Source organism: Amblyraja radiata, chromosome 16 (assembly GCF_010909765.2).
Source record: "Amblyraja radiata isolate CabotCenter1 chromosome 16, sAmbRad1.1.pri, whole genome shotgun sequence".
NCBI classification, from domain to species: Eukaryota; Metazoa; Chordata; class Chondrichthyes; order Rajiformes; family Rajidae; genus Amblyraja; species Amblyraja radiata.
This window is the reverse complement of record NC_045971.1, coordinates 10,491,401-10,514,181: the sequence shown is the minus strand read 5'-3', so window position 1 is coordinate 10,514,181 and position 22,781 is coordinate 10,491,401. Positions and strand designations below refer to the sequence as shown.

Here is a 22,781-nt window from a genome sequence, read left to right as displayed (position 1 = left end):
CCCATCTTGAACCACCCCACATAACACTATCTCAACACCAAACCACTCTGGACTTTGTACGACTCGGGTTGTACTACTGTGGTCTGGTTTACTAGAATTTATGGTATATTTATTTGTTGTGTTGTTGTGTTTAACATAGCTATAAAGGTACAGCAAGGAATCAATGGTTCAATAGGAATTTCAATGTTCTGGTACCCGTTCGTATGAAAATGAAAGACTCCTGACTCTGCTCTCAATAGGATCCCGAGTAGACCACACTCGCCCCTGAGGTTCACATTCAATTGAAAAAATTCAGAGTTCACTCTAATTCAGTCTTACACCAATCCAGAGTTCTCCCAGCCAACGGAACTCCAGAAGTCTTTCTGACCACGTGTCCTAATCCCAAATCACTCACAGCTTTCCTTTCCACAGAGGCTGCCTGACCTGGTGAGTTTTTCCCAGCAGTTTCTGCTTTTGCGTGCGCGTGGAGGTCGCGTTGAGGAGTCCTGGGAAGACCTAGGAGTTTGTCGTCGTTCCATGCGGTGCTGACAATGTGATCTTAGTCCCAGCTTCCAGAGGCATCATATACAGACACGGTGGGATGATGTACGAGTGAGAATTCCCCACTGGCTTTAGTGAGTCAACATGGGAGAGGATGAAATTAAAACTTCTCATTGAAACTTACCGAATAGTGTAAGGCCTGGATAGAGTGGATGTGGAGAGGATGTTTCCACTAATGGGAGAATCTAGGACTAGAGGTCGTAGCCTTAGAAATAAAGGACGTTCCTTTAGGAAGGAGAAGAGGTGGAATTTCTTTAGTCAGAGGGTGTTGAATCTGTAGAAGTCATTGCCGCAGAGAGCTATGGAAGCCGCCAATGGATATTTTTAAGGCAGAGATAGATAGATTCTTTATTAATACGGGTGTCAAGGGTTATGAGGAGAAGGCAGAAGAATGGGGTTTGGAGGGAGAGATAGATCAGCCATGATTGAATGGCGGAGAGGGCTTGATGGGCCGAATGGCCTAATTCTGCTCCTCACACTTATGAACGTATGTAGATGATGACAGGAAGTACTGTAGAAAACTGGAGACATGATCCAACTTCAGCACCAAGTCTCACAAAGCGGTAAATATTTATTGGGTTATTGCTGTCTGAAAACCGGACCATCACAGAATGACATACAATGTACAGAGAGAACAACTGAAAAGGCAAAACACTAATTCCTGAAGTTTTGTGTAAAAATAGAAGGAAATGTCACTAACTGTTCGAATGCTGTTTCAGCAGACGTCAGTATGTACAGGAATAACTTCAAAAACTCCAAGCTCTTTAAAGTTAAACAGGCAAGTAAAAAAAAATGATTTTTTTTTTTTTAATTAGAAAAAAATGAATAAATACTTTTGTACCTGAATGAATTAAAAAAGAAACCTAATTCATTACATTTTTAAAAATGTCGTCACTGTGTGAAAGTTCATGAGTTGCGGTTTGATGTAACGTCAGAGTCCTCTTTGTAATTATCTTCATCCTCTGCAGTGAGAAAGAAAAATAACCAGTTAGAGAATAATAAAGGCATTTGGGAAAGTTCATGTGGTTACAGCACTGTTTACTCTACAGCTTACTCCAACATGAAGACAACCTCCAGTGGTGAACTGGGGGGACAGCGCCTCCTATGGGTGTTCAAAAGGGAACTGCAGATGCTGGAATATCGAAGGTACACAGAATTGCTGGGGAAACTCAGCGGGTGCAGCAGCATCTATGGAGCGAAGGGAATAGGCGACGTTTCGGGCCGAAACCCTTCTTCAGACCCTAAACTACCCAACTACCTCCTATGGGTAGTTGGGTAGTTTACAACCCAACAGTATGAACATTGAATTCTCCAATTTGAAACGCCACCACCATCCCTCCTCTGCTGTGACCCCCCCCCCCCCCCATCCAGTGTGGGCCTATTTCTCCCACCATCCCACCCCTCTTCCCTCATCCCTATATCCTTCCACCAATATCACTCCCTCTGGCTTTTCCTTTGATTCCTCCTCTCCCCGTATCCTTTTCTCCTTACACCCTTTGTTTCCCTTTCATCCCTTGCCTTTTGCACTTACTCCACCAAAATCTACCAAGCAAACGTCCCTCTGCCTGTCTCCACCTGTCACTCGTGTAGGAAGGAACTGCAGATGCTGGTTTACATCAAAGGTAGACAAAAAAAGCTGGAGTAACTCAGCGGGTCAGGCAGCATCTCTGGAGAAAAGGAATGGGTGACGTTTCGGGTCGAGGCCTTTCTTCAGACTGTCAAGCTTTGTCCTGCCTTCACCTCTTCTCCTGCTTTCTCTCACTGCAATTAGTCTGAAGAAAAATCCAGACCTGAAACGGCGCCTATCCTTTCCCTCCACAGATGCTGCCTGACCCACTGAGTTACTCCAGCACTTTGTGTTTTGCTCAAGATCCCAGCATCTGCAGTTCCTTGTGTCTCTCTTGGTGGTAAACATGGTACAATCCAGCGCATATTTGCACTGTGTGAAGAAACCACTTCCTGGCGACTGCTTTCAGAAAACACTTTCCTTGGGTTTAAGATGCTTTTAGCTTTTCACCGACGACTATCAGGCCAATCAAGAAAAAGCAATTCAAAGTTGCAAAGCAGGGTTTATTCCGCTAATAACATCCTGTGTTATGTGTTTCGCAATTTCATTGTTTCAGATAAAGTTCAGTAAAACAGAAACAAAGAACGAATAAAACAGATAATGATCAAGGTTAATTATTCGTGATTCCAGTAACCAAACCAGTGGACTAGAGAACTGGTTGACATGGTCAAAGGAATCTTGTGAAGGGCTGTTGAAAACTTAATGACCGCTCTCAAGAGAACACTTGCAGTAAGGTAGTCAAATAGATTATGGAGTAACTCAGAAGGGACAGGCGGCATCTCTGGAGAGAAGGAATGGGTGACGTTTCGGGTCAAGACCCTTCTTTAGACTGAAGAAAGGTCTCGACCCAAAACGTCACCCATTCCTTCTCTCCAGAGATACTGCCTGTCCCGCTGAGTTACTCCAGCATTTTGCGTCTACCTTCGATTTAAACCAGCATCTGCAGTTCTTTCCTACACAAGTAAATGATGGTTCTGGTTTAGTGTTTCAGACTTTGATAATTCAGAGGTTAAATCCCACTACATATAGAACAAAGTGGAGCACAGAAACGTCAGCCCACAATGTCAGTGCTGAACAAGAGAAACTAATCTCTGCCTGCACGTGATACATATCCCTCCACTCCCTGCATTTCCAGCTACCTCTCTAAAGGCCCCTAAAACACCACTATCTCATCTGCCTCCACTGCCATCCCTGGCAGTGTGTTCCAGGCACTCAATCACCCTCTGTGTATAAAAACTTGCCCTGCACACCTCCTTTAAGCTTTGCCCCTTTCACCTCAAGGGTATGACCTCTAGTCTTTGACATTTCCACCCTGGGAAATAAGGTTCTGACTGTCTACCCCATCTATGGCACTCATCATTTGAAATACTTGTCTACGCTGTAACATAATCAATGAAGTTCCTGCAACTTGGGTGTCATCACCGCTGCTTTCCATGTCTCTACTTTTAGGCTTTGTCTGCGGTTCCCTGTCCCCACATTAGTACGAAGATAAGACGCAAAATGCTGGAGTAACTCAGCGAGACGGGTAATATCTCTGGAGAGAAGGAATGGGTGACGTTTCGGGTCGAGACCCTTCTCCAGAAAGTCACCCGTTCCTTCTATCAAGTGATGCTGCCTGTCCCTCTGAGTTACACCAGCATTTTGTGTCTATCTTGGGCGTAAACCAGCATCTGCAGTTCCTTCCTCCACCACATTAGGACAACGCACATCCCTGTTGTGAGCCCTCACTATTCTTTTCCCACTTCAACAGTCCCCCCCCCCCTGTGGGTCCCAGTGGATGAGGCGGATGCAGGAAGGACGTGGGGACTGGGAGAAGGCTACTCACCGGAGAAGGTCTCTTGCTTGATCCTGGGGCTGTTCCGTTCGCCCTCCTCCGTGCTGGGCGAGGCGTGTTGCTGTGCCACCCTCAGCCCCTCGTCAATCAGTGCCAGCTGAATCATCTGCTTGGTTTTACTCTGGCAGGGTCTGTAGGCGCCGGGGATGTCGGAGGGGCAGGGAGACGGTGCTAGACTGGAGTTGGAGGTCATGTCCTCAGACACATCTGCACGGGAAGAGCAACGTTGTCAATTACGCTCATGTCAGATTCTCCCGTGTGACAATCATCCTGATTGGGAAATAGGTCTCCTCATTCGGTTTAAATCCTGAGGCTCCCTCCTCAAACAGAACCATGATCCGGGCAGCAGCAGCAGGTCATGGAGGTGGCTCATTGAAGGGCAATTAGGGATGGACAATAAATAAATGCTGGCCTTCCCTGCAACGCCTAGATCCGCAAAACTGAATACAGAATGCTGCCTGCCTTGAAACATTTACCATGGTCAAGCCAGAGTCACATCATGGGAACAGGCCCTTCAGTCCGACTCATCCATGCCAACCAAGATGCCCCAACTAAGCTAGCCCCATTTCACTGTGTTTGGCCCATATCTAGTTTAGTTTAGTTTAGTTTAGTTCAGGGACACAGCGCGGAAACAGGCCCTTCGGCCCATCGAGTCCGCATCGACCAGCGATCCCCGCACACCAACACCATCCGACACTAGGGACAATTTATTTTTAACACACACACACCAAGCCAATTAACCTACAAACCTGTTGTACGTCTTTGGAGTGTGGGAGGAAACCCAAGTTCTCAGAGAAAATCCACGCGGTCATGGGGAGAACGTACTAACTCCGTACAGACAAGCACCAGTGGCCAGGATCGAACCCAGGTCGCTGGCGCTGTCAGCGCTCTCAGGCAGCAACTCTACCGCTGTGCCACCATGCCACCCCAGATCTCTCTAAACCTTTCCTATCCACGTACCTGTTCAAGTGTCTTTTCAAAGCTGTTATGGTACCTGCCTCAACTACCTCCTCTGGCAGCTGGTCCCATACACCCACCCACCTTCCAGGGTTGGAAGGCTGATCTGCCATGGATTTGTTTATTGCTTTGCATTTATTAATTTTAATGCAACAACACACAAAGACGTTTATTTGTGTAGTAAATGTCAACTGCAGATGAATACAGCTTGCAGTTAAAAAAATGTGTACGGACGAACCGTTTACAGGGAGGAAGAGGTTACAGATGACAAGCCCAAGGACATCGGTGAATTATCAAAACAACACTAAACAAAACCGATGCTCACTATTCCACATGTCAACATTAGTTTTGCTTTGAACTAATCTCTTGTGCTGCTGGTGTCCTGCACGTGGGCCAAGCAACACTCTCTCCTATTCTCCATCTCCTTGCCGTAACTGTACCAGCGCAACAGTGACGCAGCGCCAGAGATTTATTCAATCCGGACCTCAAGTGCTGTCTGTGTGGAGTTTGCACGTTTTCCCTGTGGCTGCGTGGGTTTTTTCCTATGGGTGTTCCAGTTTCCTTCCCAATCCCAAATTGGCCTCTGTAAATTGCCCTTGGTGTGTATAGGATGGATGAGAATGTGGGATAACAGTGGAACGAGCGTGAACGGGCGATCGCTGGTCGGTGTGGACTTGATGTATTTCTAAACTAAACCTTCAACCTGTACCTTCTCCCCGTGACCGCGTGGATTGTCTCCAGGTGCTCCGGGGGAGCAGGGGTGAGTGAGGGGTGGGAGAGAGGGGGAGGGGGAGCGAGGGGAGAGGGGGGTGAGAGAGGGGGGGTGAGCGAGGGGGGGAGGGGGCGTCAGCGAGGGGGGGTTCCACTCACCGTCTCCGCTTCCCTCTGACAAGACGCCATCTTCCTCCTCCACCTGCTGCATACCCAGCAGTGACAGGCTGCGAGCCTTCGCAGAGAAGTACTTGTCCGAGCGCTTCTGTTTCTTGATCAGGTCGTTCTGCTCCTGCATCAGCGACAGCTGATCTGTGGTCACCTTCTCCAGCTCCATCTGAGATCGTCCACAGAGACGGAGCGAGAGAGGAAGGGAAACAGGGATGAAAGGTTCAGGCACTCTGGTGTGAATGGACAAAAACAAGAAGCAGAGAAACAGCACCCTGGGCATCTCACCCTCGCTCACCCCCTCCCCCTCCCCCTCATTCACCTGCCCCCCCACGCTCACCCCCCCCCCCCCACCCCCCCCCCCCCCCCTCTGCTCACCCCCTCTCTCACCCCACCTTGCTCCCCCCTCGCTCACCCCCTCTCTCACCCCGTCCCTCTCGCTCACCCACAAGCAGGTTCCACACACCACCCTGATTTGGAAATATCACATCACGGAAACAGGCCCTTCGGCCCAACTCGTCCATGCCGGCCGAGATGTCCTGACTAAGCTTGATCCCATTTAACTGCGTTTGGCCTCACCCCCTTAGCCTGGGTTGCCAAACACTTTAACTATCCCTCCCACTCCCACACGGACCTCTCTGTCCTGGGCCTCCTCCGGTCAGTCAGGCCAAATGCAAATTGAGGGAACAGCATCTCATATTTCGATTGTGCAGCTTACAACCCAGCGGTATGAATACTGACTTCAGACTTAAGAAGGGTCTTGACCCGAAACATCACCCGCTCCTTCTCTCCAGAGATGCTGTTACTCCAGCATTTTGTGAGTTACTCCAGCATTTTGTGTCTACCTTCGATTTAAACCAGCATCTGCAGTTCTTTCCTACACACGGTATTAATATTGATTTCTCTAACAAAATAACCCTTGCTTTTCCTCTCTCTCTCTGTCCCTCCCCCACCCTAGTTTTTCTACTAGTTCCACTTTGCTCCTGATTCATTTTACAGTTTGTTTGCTTCGTTGTCACCTTCCCCTCATCCAGCAGTGAACCCTTGTACATTTTCCCGAACATCGTCTGCTTTGATCAGTTCTTTTCACACCTTACTTGTTCTTCCATATCTCGTTTCCCTCTCCCCTGACTCTCAGTCTGTAGAAAGGGTCCTGACCCAAAACATCACCCGCTCCTTCTGCCCAGAGATGCTGCCTGTCCCGCTGCGTTACTCCAGCATTTTGTGTCTATCATCAGCCAGTCACTTTAAGACACCATAGAACTGAAAGGTGTAAGAAGGAACTGCAGGTGCTGGTTTAAACCGAAGATAAGACACAAAATGCTGGAGTAACTTAGTGGGACAGGCAGCACCACTGGAGAGAAGGAATGGGTGACATTTCGGGTCGAGACCCTTCTTCAGTCTGAAGGGGGGTGGTTGATTAGCAGATGGGTGGAGTTTAAGAACAGGGCAGGAACGGGGTACCGATTGGGGATGATCAGCCATGATCACTTTGAATGGTGGTGCTGGCTCGAAGGGTCGAATGGCCAACTCCTACACCTATTGTCTATCGTCTAAGAAGTATTTTATCCAACACACTTGTTGATTTCTCTCCCCAGTTCCTTCCAGCAGATTCTCTGAGATTCAACCCTCAACCCTCACAAACTCCAAGCTAAAGAGTTGGCACCCAATCTCCATGTTGTTACAAACTCAGATAATGTAATCAATTTACCAATAACATCCGTGAAAACATTTAGAAGCTGAGATATGGACATAGAATGATTCATGGAAAGTGCTTGTGCCATCTCGCACCCTCTTTACATTGCCGGCGCTGGCTAGAGTCAGCAGTAGGGACTCTGAGTTTGAATATCATGGGTCCAAATGCCAACCTACTCAAAGACTCGAGCACTTCAGTCTGAAGAAGGGTCTCGACCGGAAACGTCACCCATTTCTTCTCCCCAGAGTTGCTGCCTGAGTTACTCCAGCATTTTGCGTCTAGAGAACTGAAGGGTGTTTGTTGGCCCCAGGAAGAACGAGCGGAGGTACTTTCACTGCGGCATTGTGCGGGACAGCAACACACCTGCAACTCGTGGACCTCGGCAACATTGTGATTCAGCTCCTCGTGCATTATCTTGGATTTCAGGATTTCCTGTCTCTGGTAGATGTTCGTCAGTATGGCCTGAATCTCCAGCAGCCGCTCCTGTGGACGACAGAAGCAGAACACGTCACTCTACAGCAAGACAATCAATCTCTCTGGCAGGGTCAACCTCAGCCGCCAAGCTTACACCGACCGAGTCAATGTGTAGGAAGGGTCTCGACCCAAAACATCACCCATTCCTTCTCTCCAGATATGCTGCCTGGCCCGCTGAGTTACTCCAGCATTTTGTGTCTTAAGGGGCTGTCCCACTACGGCAACCTAATCCGCGAGTTCAGAAGAGTTTAGGAGAGCTTGAAAAAGTGTCATGTTGAAGACCTCCTTCAACTATGTTGAAGACTAGCTACAATTAGCTACGACTAGTTTCGGGAAAATTGGACACCGAATAGTGGAGAGTGAAGACGACCTCCTTCGACCTCCCTTCGACTATGTTGAAGACTATCTACGACTACTTCGACTACCCTCGATTACCTACGAATAACATGCCGACCTACTACGACCTACTTTGGCTAAACCTACGAGTAAAAAAAAATAACGATTTTTTCCATGGCGACCTTTTTTTTACTCGCGGGCATTTTTCAGCATGTTGAAAAATACTCCGCGACCTAGCTGAGGCCTCGAATACGCGGGGACTACTCTCGAGCATGAAGGGGAGTTACAAAGACCTCATAGGACCTCGTGTCGACCATGCTGCGAGTATGAGTCTAGGGGAAACTCTTCTGAACTCGCGGATTAGGTCGCCGCAGTGGGACAGCCCCTTTAACACTGAGTCAAGATTGTTTGTCATGTGTACCGACAACAAACAATGAAATTATTATTTGCAACAGCACAACAGGCCTGTAAACACAATACATACAGATAGCATACAATAAACCAAAGTTCAATTCATCAATAACCCAAATACTTGCGCAAAAATAAACCCCCAAAGTCTTTAGTTCGACCAAAGTCAGTTCATAGTTCATAGTTGTGGTCAGTGTTATGTAATGTTTAAGAGCCTTATGGTTGCTGGGAAGAAGCTGTTCTTGAACCTGGTGGTCATGGTTTTCAGACTCCTGTGCCTACTTCCTGATGGCAGGAGTGAAATGAGAGCATGGCCAAGGTGGTGGTGGTTTTTTGATGCGATCGACTGCCTTTTTGAGGCAATGCCTCCCATAGATGCCTTCTATAGTGGGTCGATCAGTATCCATTATGGACTGGGCACTGTCAGTAATCTCCCTCATTCCTGGGCATGCGTGTTGCTGAACTAGGCCGTGATGCAACCAGCCAGTGTGGTCTCTACCGTACACCTGGAGAAACCCAAGAGAGAGCATTCATTGAAATAGTGTATCTCCTCAATCTACTAAGGAAGTAAAGGCGTTGATGTGCTTTCCTTATGGCTGCATCAATGTGCTGGGCTCAGGACAGATCTCCAGAGATAAGCAAGCCGAGGAAATTGGAATGGTTGACTCTCTCCGCCACCATTCCGTTGATGAAGGCAGGTCCGTGTTTCCTAGGCTTTCCCCATCTAAAGTCAACCATCATCTCCTGGTGTCTGTGTAGCACCTTCCACAAGTTACACAGTAAAGGGCCTGTCTCACTTAGGCTATTTATCAGGCGACTACAGGCGATTAGGCCACATGGTCACCGGGGTGTTGCCTGTATGGTCTCCCCAGTCGCCCAAAGAGTCGTAGCGTCTTTCTGGTCGCTGCATGTTGAAATTTTTTCGGAGACAGAAGGCGACAGTGGGTTTGACGCCAATGAGCGTAGCTTGTCTTCTCCTGACGTAGGTGCTGACATAGGTAGTTGTCGCCAGGTTAACGTAGGTTGTCACCAGGTGCTGACTTCGTTTTGTTTTGTGAAAGTAATGATTCAAATTTTATGTTGAAGGGGGGGTCCAGTGGCCGGTTTATCGGCAACCTGTTAAGACTGTGACAGTCGCCGGCAGTCGCCTAAAAATAGCCTAAGTGGGCCCTTAAATAGTTATTTATCCTAATTGCTATTTGTGGGATTTTGGTGAGTATATAGTCGCCTGCCTTGACTGAAAAGCAATATAGACTGTGCTTGAAGTCACTGCCTCAATACATTGAGGTTGAGGATGTGGGGGAAGGTGATAAATGACAAATGACAGAGCTTAGGTATAATGAAACTAAAGGAGAAAGCAAATCTCTGATGATATGGTGAGAGATGGCTTCAGGTGTGATAAGTGTTAGGAAACATTTTCCATTGTCGTTTTTGCTGGTGTCTGCAACTATACGTTATACTGGAGGCACAGCCAGCACATACAGGAATCAAGCACATCGTGACATCTCAGCACTTTAAAATGAGGCACTCCTTAGACTGTGGATATGTTTTCAAGATCCTCCTGTGTATCTCAATATCCTGCCCATTGTCTTTGGACAAAGTGCCAATACCAGCATGAATTTCACATGTACAAGCACTCTCGATGTGGGCTACTCAGTATGGATCCATTATCATGTATCTGTACAGTGTACATGGCTCGATTGTATTCAAGTATTGTCTTAGAAAATAGAAACATAGAAAATAGGTGCAGGAGGAGGCCATTCGGCCCTTCGAGCCAGCAGAATGGTTAGCACGCAACAAAAGCGCGGTACACGTGACATTAAACTAAACTGAACTGAACTGATCCCGGGGCGAGGGAACGACCAGATTGAATTTTGTGCGGGGGACTCTTGAACACGCGAGTTTCACTCACCTGTCTCTTCAGTTTCATCAGCTCCGCCTGCACAGTCCGCGTGTGGACTTCATCCCGCAGATACTGCCCGTTAGGATCTATCCGCGGCCTTTTAGGAATCGGTGTATCTATAAACTTGGATCTAAAAATATTAAAAACAATCCTAATAATTTTGGAAACGATCAGATTGTAGCTCACTTGTTTAGGATTCATCAAGGTTGCACAAGTATACAATTGAAGTTCTCTTCCCCATGCCCTCCCGCCACCCACTGCCCACCCGTACACCCCGAGCTATGCCCTGACAGGTGAAACACTAGATGGGACGGTTCTTGGCTATCAGTCAAACGCCTATGTTGTTTCATCTCCAATAGCTGTACATACCAGAAGCAGTCAAAGCCAAATAAGCCTCTTGAACTAAACGGTATTCACATAGTTCCCTTCATCGCGTATCTGTACACTGTGGACGGCTCGATTGTAATCATGTCTTTCCGCTGACTGGTTAGCACGCGCCAAAGGCTTTTCACTGTACCTCAGTGCACGTGGCAATAAAGTAAACTCAAACTCAAAGGAGGTTTTGCTGGTTGCTGCTTCGGGTGTAGCAATTGTCTTATTTACAAAGATTTGGTGGGGGGTCACGGAGACATAAGAAGCTGCAGATGCCGGAATCTTGAGCAAAGCACAAAGTGATGGAGTGACTCAGTGGGTCAGGCAGCATCTGGGGAGGGGATGGACAGGTGATGTTTCGGGTTGGGACTCTTCTTCAGACATGGGAGTAGTGGGACGAATGGCAGAAAAGAGAGGCGGGGGGGGGGGGGGGGCAAGACAAATCCTGTGATATCCGAGTGATAGGTGGTTACAGGTGATGAGGGGGGGGGGGGTTGAGTAGTAGATGGGTGGGGTTTAAGAAGTATTTTATTCAACACACTTGTTGATTTCTCTCCCCCAGTTCGTTTCAGCAGATTCTCTTGAGATTTATCTTCAACCCTCACAAACTCCAAGCTAAAGAGTTGGCACCCAATCTCCATCTTGTTACAAACTCAGATAATGTAATCAATTTACCAATAACATCCGTGAAAAAACGTTGAAGCTGAGATATGGACATAGAATGATTCATGGAAAGTACTTGTACCATCTTGCACCCTCATTACATTGTTAGCGCTGGCTAGAGTCAGCACTAGGGGCTCGGAGTCTGAATATCATGGGTCCCAACCTACTCGAAGACTCTAGTACTTCTATCCTGACTCTTCAGATCAACATCTAAGGGATGCCACCCCATGGATGAGAGATTAATGCAAAGAAATGGATAAATAAAGACCAATGTTCAAATAGACCTTTCATGACATTGAGGTGCCCAATTCTTTGGTATCCAATGGAACACAACAGTGGAGATTTAGACTTTTGGAGCTACAGTGCGGAAACAGGCCCTTCAGCCCATCGAGTCCGTTCTGACCTGCGCTCACCCCGTGCATTAACCCTATCCTACACAGCACAATTTACAAACAATTTTACTGAAGCCAATTAACCTTCAAACCTGTACGTCTTTGGAGCGTGGGAGGAAACCGGAGCTCCCGGAGTAGACCCACGCGGTCATGGGGGGAACGTACATACAGATAACACCCGTGGTGAGGATCGAACCCGGGTCTCTGGCACTGTGAGGCAGCAACTCTACTGCTGCGCCACCGTTGCCCACAAAGGGTGGTTGCTGTTAAACATTGGGAGTGCAGCACAAACAAGGCACTCCATCCCCATCCCAAAACACAACTGGACCCTGGCCAGGCTAGCGAGACTTTAAGGGATTAACTTGGCCTGGACACTGGGATAATTCCCTGCTCATCCTCAGGACACTGCCAAGGGCTTTTACCATCCTGACCTGCTTGGTAGGTTGTCCACCAGTGGTCAGGCAAGATCTTGAAACCCCATCGCCGCAACCCAGCGAATGGAATTATGTTTGTGAAATGATCGAGGGGCCCAGAGAGGACCCAGGGGCCGCTGGGAATCGATTCATTGTAATCGGTAGCGGGATCACAGGTGGAGTTCAGCAGGGAGTTTGGAACTCATGGGCGAAGGCAGGAGAATGGGGTCGAGAGGGAAAGATAGGTCAGCCAATGATTGAATGGTGGAGTAGACTTGATGGGCCGAATGGCCTATTCATGCTCCTAGAACTCATAAACCAATGAACTTATGAAGTCCGCGCTGATTCTATTCTTGCCGTCATGAAAAGACTCCTTCATGGTGTTGCTGGTGGGTGTAAGGTCCAGGGAAGGTGAGCTGCTAATGATGATGTGTGTGTGTATGTTCTGGTCAGTGTTGTCCAGTCCAGTCCAGTCCGCTCGGGGTAGGGAGAGAGGTTAGTTCAGGGAAGGTCGTGACGTGTGTTTTGTAACTGGGGGCACGGCTGGGTTATACCCCCCGTCCCTACCTGGAATACCTGTGACTGTATTTGTACCCGGAGTCTCGGACAACTTGTCGGGCGAGTGGGAAGAGTTCGTCGCGCCGTGCCAGGAGAGTGCTGTCGATGATGCAGAGCTGAGCGGCCGCTTCGTTAACCATTACCTGCCGAGAAAACCAACCGGCCAGTTAGTTACCCGCACGCGATATCGTGAACCGCGCCGGCCCACCGACACGCCGTCTCGCACTGTGACGGGTGGCACGGCGGTCCAGCGGTAGAGCAAGGTTTCCTTACAGCGTCGGAGATCCTGACTACGGGTGCTGACTGTACACAGACTGTACGGAGCTCTACACGTTAACCCTGTGAAGATTATTCCGAATCGTCCAAACTGGGGCAACACGGTGGCTCCTCTAAACGGGAGGCCCGGTGCCACAGCGGTAGAGTTGCTGCCTTACAGCACTTACAGCGCCAGAGACCCGGGTTCGATCCCGACTTTACAGAGTTTGTACGTTCTCCCCGTGACTGTATAGATCTTTGGTTTCCTCCCACACTCCAAAGGCGTGCAGGTTTTTAGGTTAATTGGCTTGGTATAAATGTAAATTGTCCCAAGTGTGCGTAGGATAATATTAGTGTGCGGGGATCGCTGGTCAGCCTAGACTCGGTGGGCCGAAGGGCCTGTTTCCGCGCTGTATCTCTAAACTAAGCTAAACTAAATCAATTGTCAATTGCATAAAATAAAATCACCTTTAGCTATTCCGGTTTCCTCCCACACTCCAAAGACGTACAGGTTGGTCGGTTAATTGGCTTCGGTAAAAACTGTAAATTGTCCCTAGTGTGTAAGGTAGTGCTAGCGTACGGGGATCGCTGGTCGGTGCGGACTCGATGGGCTGAAGGGCCTGTTTCCACGCTGTATTTCAAAACTAAACTAGGCTAAAAGAGACACAAAGTGCTGGAGTGACTCAGCAGGTCAGGCAGCATCCGTGGAGAACAAGGATCCACGTTCTCCACAGATGTTGCCTGACCAGCCGAGTTAATCTAGCACTTTGTGCCTCTTCATGTTTCTAATGGACGACCTTTTCACATCTAAGACATTCCGATGAAAGGTTTTTGATCTGAAAAAAGGTCCAAGTTTCTCTCTCTCCACAGATGCTGCCTCATCTGCTATCTATTTCCAGATATAGGTTCCCAGCACCTGCAGTATTCTCTGTAGTGTAGCCTTTGCAAATTATCCCCAAGGTCTTTCCAGGATGAAGAGAATTTACCTTTCTGAGAATTTGATTCACTTTTGGTTTTGTTCCAGGGAATAAAGTTCACCCCCTCTACCCCCTCCCCCACCCCAAGGCGTGTGCTCTCCTCCATACATCCCTGCTCCAGCGCCACACACAACATTTGTTCTTTTTGGTTAGAGTTAACCCTCCTAGTAAATAAAACTAAGAACCAAAAGCACTTGGGGCTGGGGGGGGGGGGGGAAGTTGGGGACTTTTTTTTGACAATTTCTTGTACTCATTAATTTAGTTTAGTTTAGAGATACAACATGGAAACTCTCTCACCCTCTCTCTCTCCCTCTCCTTCCTCCTCCCGCATCTCCCTCCCCACCTCCGCTCCCCCTCTCCCTCCCCCTCTACTCCCTTTCCCACTCCCTCCCCCTCTCCTCCCCTCCCTCTCCCTCTCTCTCTATCTCTCTCTGCCTCTCTCTCTCTGTCTCTCTCTGTCACTTTCTCTGTGTGCCTCTCTCTGTCTCTCTCTCTCTCTGTCTGTCTCTCTCTGTCTCTCCCTCTCTGTCGCTCTCTGTCTCTCTCTCTCTCTCTCTCTGTGCTCTCTCTGTGTCTCGCTGTCTCTCTGTCTCTCTCTTGTCTGTCAATAGCTGCTTGGTTTGTGTTGGTGATCCTTTGTTAGAAGTTAGCACTAATAATAAGTGGATCCACTGGGGCTTTGAGTCTCGGGCTGTAAATTCAAAAGAGGAACAGAGAAATGGCAATGCAGAGGAAAGGAATTGAAACTGAGGGGGTGGGGAGGAGGCGGTCATGAGAAACTAGCAGCTGAGTGGGAAATAAAGAAATAAATCACTGACGTACATTACTATCCGTGGGCATGTTCTACAAGGTCCAGGGGATGCACATTCGGCATTTTGGGGGATGTGCAAGAATATTTCTGTGCAAAGAGTGGCTGTAATCTGGAATCTATTGCAGGTCTGGCTTCAATCAGGAGTTTCAAAAGGGAAATGAGTGGGAACTCGATGGGAAGATGGTCTGCAGGAAACAGCAGAGTAGCTGGGACTGAATGGATTGTAGGAGCTGGCTTGGACCCAATGGGCCGAATATCCTGTGTGTGATGATCCCGTGACATTTAATCATTCTAATTAGCTCTAATAAGATTTCTCTCTCTATTTTATAACAGTGATAGCTGTCAAAACAAAATTGGTTAATGACCTAATTAGAAAAAGCACAGATTGCAATTGGGCAAAGATCTATTCTGCATTCAGATGGTTTTCAAAACAGCTGGTGGACAGTTTAAGGAAGTTGACACAGAGAGAGTCATAGTCACAGTCATACAGTGTGGAAACAGGCCCTTCGGCCCAACTTGCCCATGCCGACCAACAACTACACTAGTCCCACCTGCCTGTGTTTGGCCCATATCCCTCTAAACCTATCTTATCCATGGACCTGTCTAATTGTTTCTTATATATTGCTATAGTGCCTGCCTCAACCACCTCCTCCGACAGCTCGTTCCATACACCCACCACACTTTGTGGAAAGAAAAGACCACTCAGGTATCTATTAAATATTTCCCCCCTCACCTTAAACCTATGTCCTCTTGTTCTCGATTCCCCTACTCTGAGCATAGATCTGTGCGTTTACCCAATCTATTCCTCTCATGATTTTGGACACCTCTATAAGATCACTCCCCATCCCCCTACACTCCAAGGAATCGAGTCCTAGCCTGCTCAACATCTCCCGAGCTCAGGCCCTCTAGTCCTGGCAACATCCACGTAAATCCCTGCGCCGTTTCCAGCTTGACAACATCTTTCCTCTAACATGGTGCCCAAAACTGAACACAAAATACGCTGAATATTAATATAATTGAATGCTGGAAAGTCCAGAACATGGTCCACCTGTAATGTGATCTTGCACTAAGCATTGTAGCCAGGGATGGAAGGCATTTGTAATAAAACCCAACATCCCGTTTGCTTTCTTAACCTCCTGTTGGACCTGCATGCTAACCTTTTCTGGAACACCTCAATTCCTCTCAGCAAGACGTACAACAGTTCACAAAAGTGCAGCTTTTTTAGAAACATAGAAACATAGAAAATAGGTGCAGGAGTAGGCCATTCGGCCCTTCGAGCCTGCACCGCCATTCAATATGATCATGGCTGATCATCCAACTCAGTATCCCGTACCTGCCTTCTCTCCATACCCCCTGATCCCGTTAGCCACAAGGGCCACATCTAACTCCTTCTTAAATATAGTCTGGCCTCAACTACCTGTGTGGCAGAGAATTCCACAGATTCACCACTCTCTGTGTAAAAAATGTTTTTCTCATCTCGGTCCTAAAAGACTTCCCCCTTATCCTTAAATTGTGTCCCCTTGTTCTGGACTTCCCCAACATCGGGAACAATCTTCCTGCATCTAGCCTGTTCAACCCCTTAAGAATTTTGTAAGTTCTAGCGAGTACAAGCCGAGTTATGGTTTGTGTCATCTCTTGATGGTCGACATTCTATTTCTGGGACAGACACAATGTGCTGGAGTAACTCAGCGGATCAGGCAGCATCTCTGGAGATAATGGATGGGTAACGTTCCGGGTCGGGTCGGGTCGGGTCGGGTCGGGACCCTTCTTCAGACCCAACCTGAAGAAGGGTCCCGACCCGAAACGTCACCCATCCATTTTCTCCAGAGATGTTGCTTGACCCGTTGTGTAACTCCACCACTTTGTGCCTATCTTTGGTATAAAGCAGCACCTGCAGTTCTTTGTTTGTACATTATATTTCCGGGGATGGGGAAAGGACATGCAGGAGCCTTTGACACCTTTGGAGCATTCCCAATCATTCTGAAGCACTTTACCAAGCATTTATATCAAGAGGACTGGAATACAAAAACAGAGATGCAATGCTGAGGCTCTAAGAGGCGCTGGTCAGGCCACATTTGGAGTACTGCGAGCAAATATGGGCCCCTCATCTGAGGAAGGATGTGCTATCTCTGGAGAGGGTCCAGAGGAGGTTTACTAGAATGATTCCAGGAATGAGTGGGTTAGCATAATGATGAGCATCTGACAGCACTGGGCCTCTACTCGCTGGAGTTTAGAAGGTTGAGGGGGAACCACATTGAAACTTACAGAATAATGAAAGGCATAGAGTGGATGTGGAGGGGACGTTTCCACTGGTGGGAGAGTCTAGGACCAGAGGTCATAGCCTCAGAATTAAAGGGCGCTCTGTTAGAAAGGAGGTAATCTGTGGAACTCCTTGCCACGGAGGGCTGTGGAGGCCAAGTCAGTGGATATTTTTAAGGCAGAGATTGACAGATTCTTGATTAGAACGGGTGTCAAGGGTTATGAGGACAATAGACAATAGACAATAGGTGCAGGAGTAGGCCATTCGGCCCTTCGAGCCAGCACCACCATTCAATGTGATCATGGCTGATCATCCCCAATCAATGCCCCGTTCCTGCCTTCTCCCCGTATCCCCTGACTCCGCTACTTTTAAGAGCCCTATCTAGCTCTCTCTTGAAAGCAAGGAGAAGGCAGGAAAATGGGATTAGGAGGCAGGGATCAGCCATGATTGAATGGAGGAGTGGTCTTGATGGGCCGAATGGCCTAATTCTGCTCCTATAACTTGTGAATGTTACCATCCCTCCTGCAGCATTGATTTACAATGCTTCCTTACTGTTTCATTGTGGTATCAAAAGCAACAAAAGAAAACTATGATTAAAAGACCCACAGAACTACAGGTCAGATTTCAGGAGATTGCAGAAATACCTGACTCGCGTTCCATTTCCTATCACGTTCAATCTGTGTTGACATCAGAGCCTAACGACCCCGTTCAATAAATCACCAGCACTCGCTATAAGAATTAAAGGACGTTCTTTTAGGAAGGAGTTGAGCAGAAATTTCTTTAGTCAGAGGGTGGTGAATCTGTGGAATTCTTTGCCACAGAAGGCCAACTGTGGAGGCCAAGTCAGTGGATATTTTTAAGGCAGAGATAGATAGACGGGTGTCAGGGGTTAAGGGGAGAAGGCTGGAGAATGGGGTTAGGAGGGAGAGATAGATCAGCCATGATTGAATGGTGGAGTAGACTTGATGGGCCAAATAGCCTAGTTCTACTCCTATCACTTATGACCTTGTGATCAATGCCCTCACGAAAATAATCCGCCATCACACTTCGCCCATCCAGATGCGAGATCGCAAACATAATCTGGTCATTCTATGGCGGCACGGTGGCGCAGCGGTAGAGTTGCGGTTTCACAGCACCGGAGACCCGGGTTCGATCCTGACTACGGGCGCTGTCTGTATGAAGTTTGTACGTTCTCCCTGTGACCGCGTGGGTTTGCTCCGGGTGCTCCGGTTTCCTCCCACATTCCAAAGACGTACAGGTTTGTAGGTTAATTGGCTTCGGTAAAGAAAATTTGTAAAATGGCTCTAACGTGTAGGACAGTGACAGAGCGTGGGAAAATGCCTCCTTCATTCAAACAAACTGTAGGACTGACATCAAGACATTTTTCCCACAGTGTGCGGAGTTGGTAGGAAAACCTGGGAACCGATTAGATAGTCCGAAACGTTGCCTATTTCCTTCGCTCCATAGATGCTGCTGCACCCGCTGAGTTTCTCCAGCTTTTTTGTGTGCAACCGATTAGATATGACTGGTTCAGCGACGTACGTGTTCAGTGGTGCAGGGCAGGAGAGTGGACCTGGTGCTTTTAAAGTGTTTACAACCGCTATCTTAATCTCCGAGACCTGAAACATTAACTGTGTTTCTCTCTCCGCAGATGGTGCCAAGTGTTCCAGCACTTTCCACTTTGGCCTTTTGTAATCTTGTGAAAGGACGTCCTTGTCGTTCAAAGATGGGCGGGGAGTTGGTCTCCTGCTCATTGGGAGAGGAACATATACTCTGGTGTGTGGGAGTGCAGGGAGAGACTTGGAAACTTCATCCCCACACTGTCCGTGAGGGATTTTCCTCACCCCCAGGCAGTTAACAAGGTGTACAGGGCCAGATGCAATCTGCTGGAGGAACTCAGAAGGACATAAGTGATAAGAGAGGAATTGGGCCATTCGGCCCATCAAGCCTACTCAACCATTCAATCATGGCTGATCTATCTTTCCCTCTCAACCCCATTCGCTTTCTCCCCATAACATGTTCCCGATGTTGGGGGAGTCTAGAACCAGGGGCCACAGTTTAAGAATAAGGAGTAAGCCATTTAGAACGGAGACCAGGAAACACTTTTTCTCACAGAGAATGGTGGAATTCTCTGCCTCAGAGGGCGTTGGAAGCAGGTTCTCTGGATGCTTTCAAGAGAGAGCTAGATAGGACTTAAAAATAGCGGAGTCAGGGGATATGGGGAGAAGGCAGGAACGGGGTACTGATTGGGGATGATCAGCCATGATCACATTGAATGGGCCAAATGGCCTACTCCTGCACCTATTGTCTATTGTCTATTGTCTAACTCCTGAAACCTGTAATAATCAGTTATATATCAATCTCCACCTTAACAATTAACCACCTTCTGACTAAAGAAATTCCTCCTCATCCCTTTTCTAAAGGTACCTTACAATCACTAAGCACACTACAAAAAAGAGCTATTCGTATAGTAAACAATGTAGGATATCATGAACACACCAATATACTGTATTTAAAATTACACACCTTAAAGATTAAGGATCTGGTAGAATTTTAGACTGCACAAATAATTTATAAAGCAAAAAATAAACTGCTACCTGTAAACATACAAAAACTGTTCAAAGACAGAGAGGGGGGTTATAGCTTTAGAGGGAAACTAAACTTGAAACAGCATTATGCTCGGACCAATTTAAAAAGTATGTGTATTTCCATTTGTGGGGTGGTTTTGTGGAATGGTCTTGACGAAACGATTAAACAAAGTATGAATATAATGCAATTTAAAAAAATGTACAAAAGATATATCTTTGAAAAGTCCAGTAATGAGGAAGGGGGATGTAAATCTCACAGATGTTAATGGTGCTTGTTCTATTTGTTCTTTTCTATTTTTGTTCTTTTTTTCTTAATAGCTTGATTGGAGTAGTTTTATTTGAATTGTCTGTTTAGTTTATTTTATTGAATTTTGCAATTGTTAATGGTGAAGAATGGGGGTAGGACTTGACAAGCATAGGCTTCTTCCTATCCCTTTTCCAACGAGTCTAATGTGTATTATGTTGAAATTGGCTTTTGATTTTTTAATTTATGTATGTACATATATGTTATGTATATGTGTATGTGTGTGTATATGTGTATATGTATGTATGTATATATGTACATGTATATGTATGTATGTGTGTATGTATTTATGTATATATATGTATATATATAATTTTCCTTTTATTTATTCATTTTCATCTTTTCTTTTTTTTAAATTTTTCGAAATAAAGATATCATTCATTTATTCATAAATCCTTTTATTCTGAGGCTCTGACCTCTAGACCTAGACTCTCCCAATGGTGGTAACATCCTCTCCACCTACTCTATCCAAGCCTTTCACTATTCGGTAAGTTTCAATGAGGTTCCCCCTCATCCTTCTACACCCCAGCGAGTACAGGCCCAGTGCGGTCAAATGCTCATCATATGTTAACCCACTCATTCCTGCGATCGTTCTCGTAAACCTCCTCTAAACCCTCTCCAACGCCAGCACATTCTTCCTCGAAATATGGGGCCCAAAAACTGCTCGCAATACTCCAAATCCAGTCTGACCAGCGCCTTGTAAAAGCCTCCGCCTTACTCAACAAATCGAGCAGCATCTGTGGTGGTGGAAAGGAATGGTTGACGTTTCAGCCCAAAAGGCTGTATCAGGGCTGAATGTGCACAGGAATGATAGTCAGAGAACATAGAACAGTACTGCACAGGGACACAATGTCTATGCTGAACACGATGCCAAGACCTTTAGCCTTTTGAGATACAGGCCCTTCGGCCTACCGAGTCCGCATCGACCAGTGATCACCGCGTACACTAGCACTATCCTACACACGGGGGATAATTTACAATTTCTTTACCAAAACTAATTAACCTACAAACCTGTACGTCTTTGGAATGTGGGAGGAAACGAGAGCAAGGGTTCCCAACCTGGGGTCAATTTACCCCCAGGGGTTAAACTTCAGCTACCCAGGGAGTCAATTTGTTGACCCTGGATTTGTACATATTTTTTCTCATTGACTGACTGTGTTTGGTTCTGGTACACACGGTATCTGTTCATCATTAGTTGTTCATAGATAACATTGTTGTGTGTTATTAAAGTTGCCAGGGGTAAACGGGATGATAAAGGCTGGGAACCCCTGCACTAGAGCACCACATGCGGTCACAAGGAGAACGTACAAACTCCGTACACACAGCACCCGTAGTCGGGATCGAACCCGGATCTCGGGCGCTGTAAGGCAGCAACTCCACTGCTGCGCCACCGAGCCGCCTTATCCTTGGTCTTAAGGCATGTGGTCAAATGGGCAAAGGGGGATCGTTGTGGTCAAGTGGGTAATGGCTACTGTACCTCGTGCAGCGTGAGATTCTTCCCATCTTTCCGCTTGGAGTCAAACCTCCCGTAGATGGCGCTGAACTTCCGTATCTCGTCCTCCTTCTGCGGCTCCTGTTCGTTCATCTCGAAGATGTGTCCGAGGGTTTTGGACATTTTCTTGTTGCTGATGAAGATGCACTCCAGCTCCTTGGCGTCCATCCTGGGCACGGTGTGGATGTGGCGCTCGGCGCAGGAGGCGATGATCTGGATGACGTCCTGGGTGAGGGGGAGGGAGGGTCCGTCCCTGGGGGGGGAGTGGGGCTCGTCCTTGATCAGGGTGACCACGTGGGAGATGGTGGGCAGGTGCTGGCCCGCGGCCACCGGCTCCGTCTGTGACGAGGTCTCCGTCCGGCGCGGCGAGGAGTGGCTGTTGCCCATCTCGGGCGTGCCGGCCCCGGCCTGCGCTAGCCGCGGCGGCCGCTCCTGCTGGCCGCCGGCGGAGTTGGGACTGGACGAGTTCTGGTCGGAGGCCTTGACGACGGGGATGCTGCTGGCCGGCAGCTTGGTCAGGGGCTGGTTGAAGGCCGTGGGGTTGGTGATCCAATCCTGCAGGGCCTTCTGGAGGCGGCGCACATGCAGGGGCTTGCTGGACATGCCCACCAGGGCCATGATCTCCAGGAACTCCTCCTCTGCCGCGTCGCACAACTGCTGGACGTCATCCCCTCCCTGCTGGATGAAGGCGTCGTAGTAGAGTAGAAGGTTGGCCCGCTGGAGGACCCGGTACAGCTGCAGCTCCCCTAGTGTGGACGGCTGTGTCGTGGTCATGGTCCCCAGGCCGAGCTCTGCGGCTCACGGGCTGTGGATAGAAGCAAACACAACCTTCAGACACCCTTCTTCCACCGCCGCGCCAAACCAGCGCAAAGCAAGCACCACCGCGTTCCAACTCCCGAAATTGTGACGTGATGGGCCGAATGGCATAATTTTGTTCCTATCACTTATGAACGTTAACTTTTGCTTTGGTGAGGGCGTGGAATTACACTGGTGGTTCTTTTGATGACCAGAACAGACACAATGGGACGAATGGCCTCCTTCGGTGTGCTAACTTTATCGGCGAATCCAAAGGAGAGATATACTGGCGGCCCGACCAACACTG

General features: G+C 47.9%; 1 protein-coding gene across 2 annotated transcripts; it reads right to left on the bottom strand.

Moving 5' to 3' along the window:
- Positions 1-1,091: 1,091 nt before the first annotated feature.
- Positions 1,092-22,481, bottom strand: LOC116981888 (NGFI-A-binding protein 1-like). Of its 2 annotated transcripts, none has more exons than XM_033035067.1 (7): positions 21,665-22,481; positions 13,002-13,135; positions 10,604-10,724; positions 7,837-7,956; positions 5,769-5,946; positions 3,933-4,148; positions 1,092-1,502 (listed from the first exon to the last, which is right to left on the bottom strand). In XM_033035067.1, exons 1-7 carry the CDS (start codon positions 22,451-22,453, stop codon positions 1,447-1,449), a joined length of 1,614 nt encoding a protein of 537 aa, XP_032890958.1. In that variant the 5' UTR covers positions 22,454-22,481; the 3' UTR covers positions 1,092-1,446. The 2 variants fall into 2 exon arrangements, with proteins under 2 accessions (XP_032890958.1, XP_032890959.1); XM_033035068.1 differs by having other exon boundaries at positions 13,011-13,135.
- Positions 22,482-22,781: the final 300 nt, after the last annotated feature.